At 42.0% G+C, this 13,402-nt stretch overlaps 1 protein-coding gene across 1 annotated transcript in view; it reads right to left on the reverse strand.

Moving 5' to 3' along the window:
• The window catches only part of TAF3 (TATA-box binding protein associated factor 3), a 154,298-nt gene that overhangs the window by 36,144 nt on the left and 104,752 nt on the right, over window positions 1-13,402 (reverse strand). The window contains exon 3 of the mRNA XM_036844098.1: window positions 1,709-3,519. Within this exon, the coding sequence (XP_036699993.1) occupies window positions 1,709-3,519 (1,811 nt within the window). The remainder of the gene's footprint in view (window positions 1-1,708; window positions 3,520-13,402) is intronic.

Raw genomic sequence — 13,402 nt, forward strand, 5'->3', positions numbered from 1 at the left:
CATCCATAAAGGTTGATAATAATACCTGCTGGACCTGTGTGACGGGTGTGTCGGGGGAGAAACTAAGGTACGTGGAAGTGCTTTAAAATCTTCCAGGTACCACGGAAAAATAACATAATGATAAAGTAATTTCAAAAATGGAAAAAAGAGTTGGATTTCTGTGTCTTGTTAACTTGCTGATGTTCAGTTATTAATATCAGAATTTCCATTCTACTGCCTTATATTTTAGAATAATAGCCAAGGGGGACAGAGAAAGAAAAAAGTTAGGCAGAAAAATGTGAGAGGGTAGTTAGCTCGTCAGCTAAACTAATCTTCCCAGTTAAGTCTGAAATGGAAAACATTGCAAAAGTATGGATAATGGAGCTGCTGTAGGTCAAATACAGCATATTTTATCATGTGGAAAAAATTACTAGGTATGATTTTGTAGCCATCCTCAAAGAGGAATGCTTCCAGAGGGCAGGGAAAGGCTACCTGAGGATCTGTACGTATGGCACCAGACACTTAGACACTTTTTAAGAAAGTTTAAAAGAAATTTCTCCATCAACAAGTCAACCACTATAACCCAAAGAACTGTGGACAGAGAGCAAAGCTATAAAAGCAGAGGTCGCATCTTGTGCCCAAAGGATCGAAGTCTTGGCTGCTACAAAGTGCATGATGCACATCAGTTTCTTTGGCTATATTCTATGGAAGCCGGATTTACTTACATGGGAAAACACTTAGAATTAGTTTCTACCCACCAACCAGGCTGCCAGATGAGCTAGATACTCAGAGACATGTCCTAATCTTATTAAAGCAGAAAAGAGGGACTTCCCTGGTGGTGCAGTGGTTAAGAATCCTCCTGCCAACGTAGGGGACACGGGTTCGATCCCTGGTCTGGGAAGATCCCACATGCCGCGGAGCAACTAAGCCTGTGCGCCACAACTACTGAGCCTGCGCTCTAGAGCCTGCGAGCCACAACTCCTGAGCCCGCATTCCACAACTACTGAAGCCCGCATGCCTAGACCCCGTGCTCCGCAACAAGAGAAGCCACTGCAATGAGAAGCCCGCGCACTGCAACGAAGAGTAGCCCCCGCTTGCAGCAACTAGAGAAAGCCCGCGTGCAGGCGCAAATAAAATTAATTAATTAATTAATTTTTTAAAATCCTGTAAAAAAAAAATAAAGCAGAAAATAGAAGGATAAGAGATGCTACAGAAAGTAGAAGACAGGCATAACCTTAAATACTTGCAAAAATGGCTCACCAAACAAAACTGAGTCAGTGAGCAAGGACTCCAGGGGCCTTGCGGTCCTCTTAGGACAGCGCCATGGTTTTACCTGCTCTTAGAAAACTGGGTGCTGCCTTTTCCGGGTATCTAATATTTGGGTACAAATTAGTATGCTGCAGACTTGATAATTACAAAAATATTATTCACAGTTGAAGATTACAGATCTTTTCAAACTGCCAGAGATTAGTGTGGTTAACAGAGAGTTGATGGTCTGTGATTAGATTGCTCTTGGCCTATGAATTTTTAACGTTTTCCAGTGTATTGGGGGGTTGATGGCAAGCTTATGGGTTTGAGAATTAAAATTAAATTTTGTAAACGCATTACAAACGTGTTTCCAGTTAAGCTGTGGGTGATTTACATCCGAAAAAGACAATTGTTGGCTTTGTTCACCTGCACTTTCAACAGAACTTGGATCAGACAGGGCCCCCAAGGATAAAGTGCTTACTTTCTCATGCTTGTGTTTCTCCTTCTCTTTCTCCCTCTTCTCTCTCTCTCGCTTCCCCTTCTCCCTCTCCTTCTCCTTCTTCTCCTTCTCCTTCTCTCTCTCTTTCTTTTTCTTCTTCTCCTTTTTGTCCTTTTTCCTTTCTTTCTCCTTGGGCTTCTCTTTCTCTTCGAACAGCTTCTCGGGAAGCATGGGCGTCAAGGAGGGCAGCATGGCTGGGATCCTCACGGCCGCCGCGGGGCTGAACAGGGGCAGCGCCATGTCCTTGGGGGGCAGGACCAGGGGGGCTGCGGCAGCCTTCAGCTTCTCTTCTCGGCCTTTCTCTTTCGCCTTCTCTTTGTCCCGCTTCTCTTTATCCTTTTTGCCTTTTTCTCTATCTTTCTTCTTGTCTTTGTGCTTCTCCTTTTCCTTTCTCACCATTCCATCTTTCAATCTTGCTTTTGGATCCACATCTTCAAACTCTTTTATCTTAAACTTGTAGGGATCTGCCTCTCCGTCTTTGAGAAAGTCCTTCCAGGGATACTTGGCTTCCCTGCTGGTCTCCTTCCCTTTCTCCTTCTCTTTGCTTCTCTCCTTGCTTTTGTCCCTGTCCCTCTCCTTATCTCTCTGCTTCTCTTTCTTTTTCATCTTCGTCTTCATTTCCTTTTTCAGCTTCTTTTTGACGTCCGTGGAGGCCGGCACTTTGGGTTTCTCCTCATATACCTTGTGCAGCGGCTCAGGGGTGGGAGGAGAGACTGAAGGGGAGGAGATGTAAGGGAAGCTGGGGGGTACGCTGGGAGGGGTCCCCATCTTGGCTTTCCGGACCACCTCATCGATGGATGCGTCCATCGTCCAGGAATTGTCAGAACTTGAAGTTCCGCCTGAAAGAGGGAGAGGGGTGGACCCGGACTTGGGGAAGTTGCTGGAGGAAGTGGAAGCTTTTGGGGTAGCACATTCTGAACCTGAAATCCTCTTAGGACTGGTAAAAATGTCTCCTTCTGACTCGGATCCAGAAGAAAACTCGAAAGGGTCTGGCTCCCGTTCAGCACAAGCCCGTGCAATCACGGCATCAATAGAGTCGTCGATGGTCTTATCAGTCACGACGGCCTTTTTCGGCTGATTCTCATGGTTCAGTTTCCCAGCATCGGGGGCTGTTTGTATTTGTTTCACCTGAATGGTCTCTTTACTAATTTTTTCACTTATTGTAGCTGAAGGAGTCCTGTTAGGGGTGTCGGGTCTGATGGGTACTTGGGGAAGGTGAGTGATGACCTTGGGACTCTTGGGGCTTTTGGGGCTCTTCGAACGTCCAGGAGACTTCTTTTCTTTGGATATGGTTTTTGGAGACCGAATAGGACTTCCGACCATTGCTGGTGACGGAGTCATTTTGGGTGATTTAGTCTTCTGCCCTGGAGAACTGGTTTTAGTCTTTGTTTTAGGTGTAAACGACCTTGCTTCCAACGGTTTTGCGGTTGGCAGCTGTGATTTTGCCACTGGAGCTAACATTGGCGGCTCTGGTGACGGAGGAGCTAGGTCCGTGCTGTCCTGGACGTGGACGGGGGACAGCATTGGTGGGATCTTCTGTGGGTTTATTGAGCTGAGTGGCTCTCGAGCCTCCAGTAACACCACGTCCAGGGCGTCCCCTTTAGTGCTTAGCAGGCGTGGCCGCTTCATCGTGGGCATTTCTTCAGCTTCTGGACTGTCCAGCGGTCTCTTACCCAAGAAGTTCTCATCATTGATAATTTCCTCCTCTTCCAGTTCATCATCTTCTTCCAAGGGAACCTGCATGGCTTCTGCTGATGTGCCCCCATCGGTGGGCACCTGCTCTTCTTCTTCTTCTGGTAAAGGCAGAAAAATGAAGTGTTATTAGAATATACATATATATAAAACCTAAGAAATAAAAACAATGCTTTAAACATGATTTCTAAGAAAGAAAGGAAATTATTGACAGTTGTTAGAGAGTAAAGTGGTAAGTTTTCTAGAACCTTCCAAACTTGCATGTTGTCATGCTTTTAAGAGTGACAACCAGTGACAGGAGATATACAAACCGTTTTCCTTTCTAGTGGTGTGGCCCTAAATGCAGGATCTGGAGTTTGCTAAGGATTTCCTGTTTGCCCTCTGCTTCCTTAATTAATTCTTTTCCTAACTTGACTAAATACTGCCTTTCTGTTTTCCCCCTCCTCTTACGTACACGTGTGTACACACACACACACACACCCACCCACACACCCACACCTACCTCTAAAAACCAAGAGATGGGGGACTTCCCCGGTGGTCTAGTGGTATAGAATCCACCTACCAATGCAGGGGATGCGGGTTCGATCCCTGGTCAGGGAACTAAGATCCACACGCCGCACAGCAACTAAGCCCACGCGCCACTATTACTGAGCTCGCGTGTCTCAGTGAGAGAGTCCGCGTGCTGCAAACTACAGAGCCCATGCGCGCTGGAGCCCACACTCCTCAACTAGAGAGAGAAAACCCTCACACCACAACCAGAGAGACGCCCGTGTGCTGCAACAAAGAGACCACACGCCGTAATGAAAGATCCTGCATGCCTCAACGAAGATCCCGTGTGCCGTAAGACCTGACGCAGCCAAAAATTAAGGAAAATAAATAAATAAATTTAAAAAATAAGTATTTTAAAGAATCAAGAGATGGGTTATTATATGACTACTTTCCTCAGAAATGACAGAAAAGAATACTTTTTAAAAGAACCTTCATAACATATTTTAATTCTTGGAGTTTGGAAAATGTAAATCTCCAAGCTGGACACAATTCATACGCTATTTATGTCTTCTATTCCACTGGCTTGAGGACAGCCACTTTGAGAAGCAGTGTGGTGACATGAAGGACACATCGGCTTGGCATTAGAAAGATGGTGTTTCAGCAGGCGTTCAGGCATCACAAAGCAACAGGCCTAAGGCAATCTCTTAACCTCCTTGAGGCTGTCTTCTGACCTCTCAAAAGGGGCTAACATTACTTGCCCTGCCCACTTGACTGAGTTGCTGTGGGGTCAGATTATTTCTCTCCACACATATTAACTAAGCATCTACCATGTGTAATGCACGATGATAAAGGCTGAAAGAGCTACAGAATAAGTCAGAAGTAAACCACGACCTGAAAGAGCTTACAGTTCAGCAGGAGTCGCCGTGTAGATGTCTAGCACATAGAAAGTGATTAGTACCATAAGAGAGATAAAGTGCCATAGCAGTTCAAAGGAGAAACAGAATACCTCAATGTCAAAGATCTGGGACAGACTTGACTACTCAGGTAGCATTTTGGATATTTGGAGATTGATAATGGTGAAGTACAGGATGTAGGAACAGGTGACACAGAGATGGAGGGGTGCACATAAGAAGTTGTATAAGAACCAGGGAATAATTTGTCTGGAAGGTAGGGTGCAAGACGGGAAATAGGAGAAAGTAAGTTTAGCAAGCTTACATCCAGATCCTAGAAGTTTTGAATTCCAGAAAAACAAACATGATCTTTATTCTAGTGGTAGTTTAGACCTTGTAAAGATTTTTAGACAAGGGACAAAAATGACTGGAGTGTATGTTAGCAAAATTACGCTGGCAGGAACATATATGATGGATGGGAGGCAATGGATCCTAATGGAGAGGTGACAGGTTAGGGGTTATGAAATGATGTAGGGAAGTGACAAGAAGGGTCTGAACTAGAAGAGCGGTATCGAGTAAGAGGCAGATGATATTCTGAAGACAGAATGAACAGAATCTGATAAGTGATTAGGTATAAGAGTGGAGGAAGGATTCAAACACAGGTTTGAGGCTTTGAGCCCTGGTGAGTGAGAAATGCAGTCATTCATATAAACAGGAAGTAAAGAAATAGAGAAGGAAGATGATTATGAATTAGCTCAATCCTTGAGATACACTAAAGTTCAGAAAACCGGACAGGGTGTTAGAGAAATCTTTGCTGTGCTCAGTGAAATCACAATAATGGATAATGTCAGCAAGGGAGCAATCAGGGTAGTCAGGTTTAGATATTCTAAGGATAAAGAGAAGAGGAGGCACTAGAGAAATCAGGAGATGTCAAAGAGATCAAGGGGGCAACAGTTTTCAAGGGGAGGACTCAGGAACAAAGTCAAACGCTTACAAGGGCAGCGAGAACAAAGGCTCACAGCGGAAGTCCCTCCAACAGGAGCACTAAGGGGGGAAGACGTAATGTTCGTGAAAGCGCTTTGTAAACTACAGAGGACAAGACAAACTGGAGACACAATAATTGCTACCATTACTCGAGAATAATACTGTCATCCATCCAGTCACCTAAGTGAGAAACATCACTCCAGGCTGCTATTGTACTTTCCCCTCTTTCTCCAGATCAGAATTGTGAACTGTTTTCTATTCTGTTTCCTTTCATGTGTTTTCCCCATCGCTACTGTTAGCTCAACTCAGCACTGGGTTTCTACACATCGTGTTAAAGACTGTACTACTTTGCCAGTGTGTAATTCTATCAAATTGGAACTGGCAAGATGACTACCACATAGGCATTTGAACTGCAGGATGTGTGTCACACTGGGCTATGGAAAACTGGACTGTTTTTCCAGCAAATACTTTAGAAAACAGACTGGTTCATTTAGAATTTGGAGCTCAAGTACCTCAGAAAAATATTTTAAAAATTAATGGTTGTTGCTTACATTTAAGTGAGAAAAATTTAACATAAAGCTTAATTCAAAGCGGTCTCCACAAGCTAGGAGGGATTACTCCATTTCTGTTATTTTATTTTTATGGTTTCTTTTTTTTTGTTTGTTTATTTCAAGTCCCTGCTGTTAACTTGTATGCCTCTAGAAGCTTTATGTGGTTTAGAGGAATATAAATGAATTATAAAAATAAACTATTACAAGAGCTGATTTTATTTTATTATTTATTTATTTATTTATGGCTGTGTTGGGTCTTCGTTTCTGTGCCAGGGCCTTCTCCAGTTGCGGCAAGCGGGGGCCACTCCTCATCGCGGTGCGCGGGCCTCTCACTATTGCGGCCTCTCTTGTTGTGGAGCACAGGCTCCAGACGCGCAGACTCAGTAATTGTGGCTCACGGGCCCAGTTGCCCCACAGCATATGGGATCTTCCCAGACCAGGGCTCGAACCCGTGTCCCCTGCATCGGCAGGCAGACTCTCAACCACTGCGCCACCAGGGAAGCCCAAGAGCTGATTTTAGGAATACTTAAATATACAAATGTTTATTTTTAATTTACAATTTTTTTACGCTTAAAGATTTTATAAGGAAGCTTCAATTGCAGCATCAAAATTAATCAAAATGAAAAGGGAATTTTGCTGGAAGAGAAAGCCTTAAGCTTTAATAAGAACAGGTGTGAAATGCTTAAAGTGTGAAAATATTTAAAACAATTTTCTGAATTAGAAATTATCTGGTACATTGCAGAGCGCAGAAGTGATGTGCATGTAAGGCATAAAGCATAATAATGAATGGATGCCTGTAGAACAGCTGTCGACTTCCGACTTCCGGAAGACAGCATTAGCATCATCATCACACCTCCCCTCGGTTCCTTTCTGATTCATCCTCTCCTCTCTCCACTCCCACCCCCATCCCCAGGTAACTACTCATCTTTTTATATCTGTCCTTTCTTTGTGTCCTGTACAGTTTTACCACATTTGTATGTAGTGACTTGTTTTTGAACTTCATACACGTGGTATCATACTATAATGTCCTTCAGCTTTTTTGCCCCTAACATTATGTTTCTGGGCATCACCTATGTCCATTCAGGTAGCTGTAGTGCATTCATTTCCACTGTTGTAAAAATGTACCACGCTTATTAATCCATTCTCCGCAGTATTAAAGTTTTCCACTTGAGTGAATATATTTTTATTTTTAAAATATTACAAAATGCAAACAAATGAATACAACTGATCTAGCTTATGCTTGCTCAAACACAGACTTAATTGGTGATTTTGCATAACGAGTGTCTGGCTTTCTATTACACGAGTTATTTTAATTCTGTGTTCTAAGAGTTTGGAGTAAGATAAATATGTGATGGCTACTGAATGGTTTATTCTTTACCATCACCCAAACCCCCACCTGAAGGTTAATCTCAGTTTGATTACAGGTGAACAGCAATGAAGTATTCCTTGTGTGTATGTGTATAATGAGCATGATTAACCAAAAATCTGTAAAATATCCTAAAAATGGTTTTTAGCATTTTCCTATACTTATCCATGAAAACAGTTTTACTATAAAATAGCATATAATTTGGTTAACAGAAGTTTAATATTACAAGATACTTGATCTTTTGACATGTTATTATATAAAGGTGTAAAAAAATAGTATAAAAATTTTTTTGAGTCACAAGCTCTTTCTAATTTAACACAAATACAGACACAAAAATAAAAGCTGTGCTCGAAAGTCAAAAGAGTGATGTTACAATATGAGGAGTATTTTTTTTTTTTTTTCATTCTTTTTTTTTTTTTTTTTTTTTTAATTTTATTTATTTATTTATTTATGGCTGTGTTGGGTCTTCATTTCTGTGCGAGGGCTTTCTCTAATTGCGGCAAGTGGGGGCCACTCTTCATCGCGGTGCGCGGGCCTCTCACTATCGCGGCCTCTCTTGTTGCGGAGCACAGGCTCCAGACGCGCAGGCTCAGTAATTGTGGCTCACAGGCCTATTTGCTCCGCGGCATGTGGGATCTTCCCAGACCAGGGCTCGAACCCGTGTCCCCTGCATTGGCAGGCAGATTCTCAACCACTGCGCCACCAGGGAAGCCCCAATATGAGGAGTATTTTAAAGATTTTTTTATTTCCAGAGAACTAAGAACTTATTTTCTACTGTTTAAATATGTTTATTTTTTTAAAGATTTTTTTTTTTGATGTGTACCAATTTTAAAGTTTTTATTGAATTTGTTACAATATTGCTTCTGGTTTATGTTTTGGTGTTTTGGCCGCGAGGCATGTGGGATCTTAGCTCCCCAACCAGGGACTGAACCTCCCCCCACTGCACTGGAAGGCAAAGTCTTAACCACTGGACTGCCAGGGAAGTCCCAGGTCCATCTTTTTTTAAAACTTCACAAATACTGAGAGGAGTGGGGGGAGACAATACAAACCCCATTCCAATTTTCCTTCATTAATGACACAAATAAATAATCCACACTCCCTACATTTCCCGGAGGAGTAATGAGCAAAACGCACTTCTTTACCAAACTTATCGAACAAAACCGAAACAAGGCAATATGGTCTGAACACACCAAAAGGATTTTTAGGGGTTAGTTCTGAGCTACTATAAATATTGACTTGGAATAAAATATCTTTTAAAAAAATCTTTTTAACTAGAATAATAAATGCCTTTAAAGAAACACTATAATCTAAAAAGCTCATGGACATTAGGAAAAAAAGGAAATTGCAAAGGCATGAAAGCTTTTTATCTCATTAACTACACAGATTCATGATCTTAAGCAGAAAATATACTTGTGCTACTGAACTCTGTAGGGACAATAAAATGCTATCTGCATATATTTCACCAAAAATTAAATGTATTTAAAACTAGATTTCCTGTAATTTTTTGGAAATACACATGCAGAAATTAATTTCTAGCAACGATGACATGAACTTTCCTACTGTCTTATTAGTTTATGCACACTGATGTTTTTATAACAGAGATGAAAGGATTCATTTAAAATGCACATTTTTCAAAAAACATCTTTCTATATTAGGTATGTTTATTACAACCAGTTACTTGAAGTGACTCCATACTACTTACATTCATTCATTCACTCCTTACTCATCATTCAAGCATTCGTTCACCTACCAAGTGCCTTGTGAACACCAGTGCAGAGAGCACCATGTTAGATCCTAGGAACGTACAGTCAAATAAGACATGACTTCCTATCCTGAAGAATCAACTACATTTTGTGGCCATCAGTTCAAGTGCTGTGGCAAGGATCGGTACAAGGTACATACGTAGCCACATCCAGGGATACGAGGACAGAAATCCCAAGGTTAACTAGAGAGGAAGTGGATGGAAACTATATCTGGGGTCTGTTACCAGAGCCACAGTTCGACCTAGCACAGCCCATTTACTCTCTCAGACCTAAGTTTTCCCATCTGCAAAATAGAAGTACTGGGGGGTGGGAGGGTGGGAAGGGACAAACTGGGAAATTGGGACTGACATATACACACTACTATATAGAAAATAAATAACTGATAAGAACCTGCTGCATAGTGCAGGGAACTCTACTCAATACTCTGTAATGGCCTATATGGGAAAAGAATCTAAAAAACAAAAAAATGAGTAGATATATGTATATGTATAACTGAATCACTTTGCTGTACACCTGAAACTAACACAACATTGTAAATCAACTATACTCCAATAAAAAATTTAAAAAATAAAAGTAAAAAAAAAATACACACACACAAGTATCGACATCTGACTCCTGCTTCGAAGAACTGAAGGTCTCTAATATTAGGGCCATCTCCACATGCAGGGTGATGATCTAAAGGGCAGGACAGAGTTCTTTCTGCCCCTAAATATCTCACTGACCACATGCTACAGTGCTTGGCATTCCGACCACTTGATTTATGTCTTGGATAAGGGCAGTATCTTTAAGATGTTGCTGCCAAAATATTTTTAAGACTGTAAAGCTGACACATGAATGATTCTATCCTACTTTTTGAGGTAAGGAGACTCTGAGTAAATGGTACTTCAGTGAAGTAATCTGACAGAATGCTGAGGATGGAGAGGGTCTGGAACCCAGGGTGCTGCCGAGAGGTGGAGGCTCGGGTGGGCTGCTGCTGTTGGGGGGCGTGTCTAGGGCAGCTGGAGCATGACAGGCAGACACTGGATGCCTGGGAAATGCAGGAAGAGCAGCAATATTAAAACAACCCATTCCAACATTTTATCTCTTAGTTCCAAATGAGGCCAAAAATTTTTTTCGAATCCCATCTACATGCCCTCATAAAATATTTTAAAAATTGTCCTGTCTATAATGGGACTGAAATTAGACCCTTGAAACACAACTCAACATGTATAAGTGGGTAGGTATTTTCTAAACAAACCTATTTACTTAAAAAAATGAAATGACTAGCAAAGACAAGACAATTAGGCACTGACAATTCATACAGTACAACCAATCAATAACACAATAAATTAATAGCAGAGTGAAGCTGATGTGTTATAAATACCTATATATACACTGACCTGCAGAAAAGCACTATTTCACTAACATTCTGCACAATAAAAAACTAAAATGCTATATAAGCAAGCCAACCTGAAATGACACCTAGTATTATAAATGGCCTAATCTATATGTTAATACTGTTGTATCACATAACTGCAGCAAGGCTAAGATAACAGTATGACTTTGGGGTTTCTATGGCTGCATCCTGGGCTGGCGTGCCTGAAAGGGCTGGCTGCCGACACTACACGAGCATTCTGAGTGCTTCTTTTCGGTTATTTACGATATGATTTAGGATAACAACAACATCTCCTATTTTCTCTCCTCCGCAGACACAATAAATTGCTATCGTTAATCACCCTTCTTAGTTCAACTATGATTACAATAGCATAATAGGGTCTGGCTATGGTAATATTGTGGATTTTTTAAAAGAAATAAATACAAGGAGATCTCTTCAGACAATGTCAATATCTCTAATATTTTAATCATCTTCCTTTAAGTCTTTCAGAATAAATTCTATTACAACTAAGATTCCATATCCAGGATGTAAGCCCTTTGTGCAAATCAAATTCATGATCGAGCCCCACACATTCACAAATCACTACCACCATGATGTTCTTAAACTCACCACAGCAGTAAGACTGCACATAGGATACGGTTTCTTTTCCAAGACAGACAATGACAGTTGTTTCTCTCTTGTATTGATGAGACTAATCTTACTGCTGTTTTTTCCTCCCCAGAACTAGACAAACTAGGCAAATTAGCCATTCGTCTATCAGAAGGCAAAGCAGTAGAGAAAGAATAAAAACTTTGCCATCATGCAGACATGTGTGACCCGCCTTTGCCAATTACTGGCTGTGTGGTTGCTTAATCTTTCTGAACTTTCCTTTCCTTTTAGGCCCATTCGGGTTAACAGCTAGTACTACCTCTCTGGCTTTTGAGTAACAGTAAGAGGAATCCTTTTCCTCCCTGCATCGATGCCCTTTCCACCAGATCTCGGCAAGAGGTGGAGCCTACTTGATTTGGGTGGCCGGGTAACCTGCTTTGGCTGATGGCTCAGAGTTGGCAAATGCGACACAAGCACAGGCTGGAAAACCACGTGCAGACTGGGGCTTGCCCTCCTGCTGCTCATGGGAGACTTGCAACCACCCCAGTGCCCGGGTTAGCCTCCTGGGTGATGAGAAATGCGTGGCTCAGAGCCCCAGTCAAACCGTCAGACGTATGAGTGACGCCATCGATTACTAGCTGATGGCAAATGTCCAACCGAGCCCAGCCAGACCCAGCAAAAGGACTGCACCGCTGAGCCAACCCCAAATGCCAACTCCCAGGATTATGAGCCAGTAAACAGTTGCTGTTTTAAGCTACTAATCTTTGGGGTGGCTTGCTACACATCAACATGTTAACCATGTGTTCACATGTACAGGTACAGTGGATTCATGTTATTTGGGGTGATTATGTTCTACAAAAGGGCTGCAAACACTCAGTCAGTGAAAACCGCTGCTCCCAAAGGAAATACAAGGTTAGGTTCCGATGAGGCTTTGGTCACAACCGTTTCGTCAGCAGATCAATACAGAATCTTGTTTTATGTGTGTTTCTGTTTAAAGACATCTCATTTAATATATACTGTTGATTCATTCACAGTGAACTCACGGCCAACAGTACTGCACGGAGCTGCTCTATTCTTTCCATTAAGGCACATCAAGCCCTCTCGCACCTGGGAACACCAGCCAGCGTCACGCTTGGGGGGCACTTTAGATAGCAGAATCACCCAAAAAGGCAAAAAATGCAAAAAGCATGGCAACAAATAGACTGAAAATACACCTGTCGACAGTCTGAGCTGAAATAAGAAGGCAGAGTGTCACTTTGTTTAGACTCAGCTAGAAATGTGCACAACTCAAATTTCCTGCCCCCCTGCGCCTGTCCGTGAATGACTGTGGAAGCACCGTGTGTGCACTGATCTGGGGGTTACAAGTACATTCCAGCCAGCAGGCGGAATCACAAACACAGAATCAGCGCATAATGAGGGTCGGCTACATATAATTAAATGGACACAAACCCGTCAACGTCAAATATTTTTATGAACAACTGATTTAAAAGAAAAGATTTTACTTGAAAAGTAATTCCAGTCCTCAGAAGGTATTTAATAAGAAGATGAAAAGTGCCTTATGAACTATAACACTGTGATTATACCTGGCAAGACAGTTTCCCAAATCCAAACTGGGACGTATTTTAGTTTAAATTCAAAGAAGCAGCTATGTGCAGAACATTCTGCTCAAGCCATATGATCATTCTTCGACTTTCTGGAACATACCCAGTTCCTTCCCTTCTCAGGGTCTTTCTACCCACATATTCCGCTCCTCTCCACTAGCAACACTCTTCCCTTTGTTACTTCCATGCTGGTCTCTCACCCTTTAAGTCTTAAGCTTAAGCACTTCTCAAAGAAGTATCCCCTGGTCATGCCTTATCTCCAAAATGAGTTGCAATTTGTAACTGCTTGATTGTTAGTGCATTTTTAAAATCTATTTCCCCAACTAAGCTTCACTAACCATGTTTTCCCTGGGCTGCAAAGCAATCATCCATGGCTA

Source organism: Balaenoptera musculus, chromosome 2 (genome assembly GCF_009873245.2).
Source record: "Balaenoptera musculus isolate JJ_BM4_2016_0621 chromosome 2, mBalMus1.pri.v3, whole genome shotgun sequence".
In the NCBI taxonomy this organism is placed as follows: Eukaryota; Metazoa; Chordata; class Mammalia; order Artiodactyla; family Balaenopteridae; genus Balaenoptera; species Balaenoptera musculus.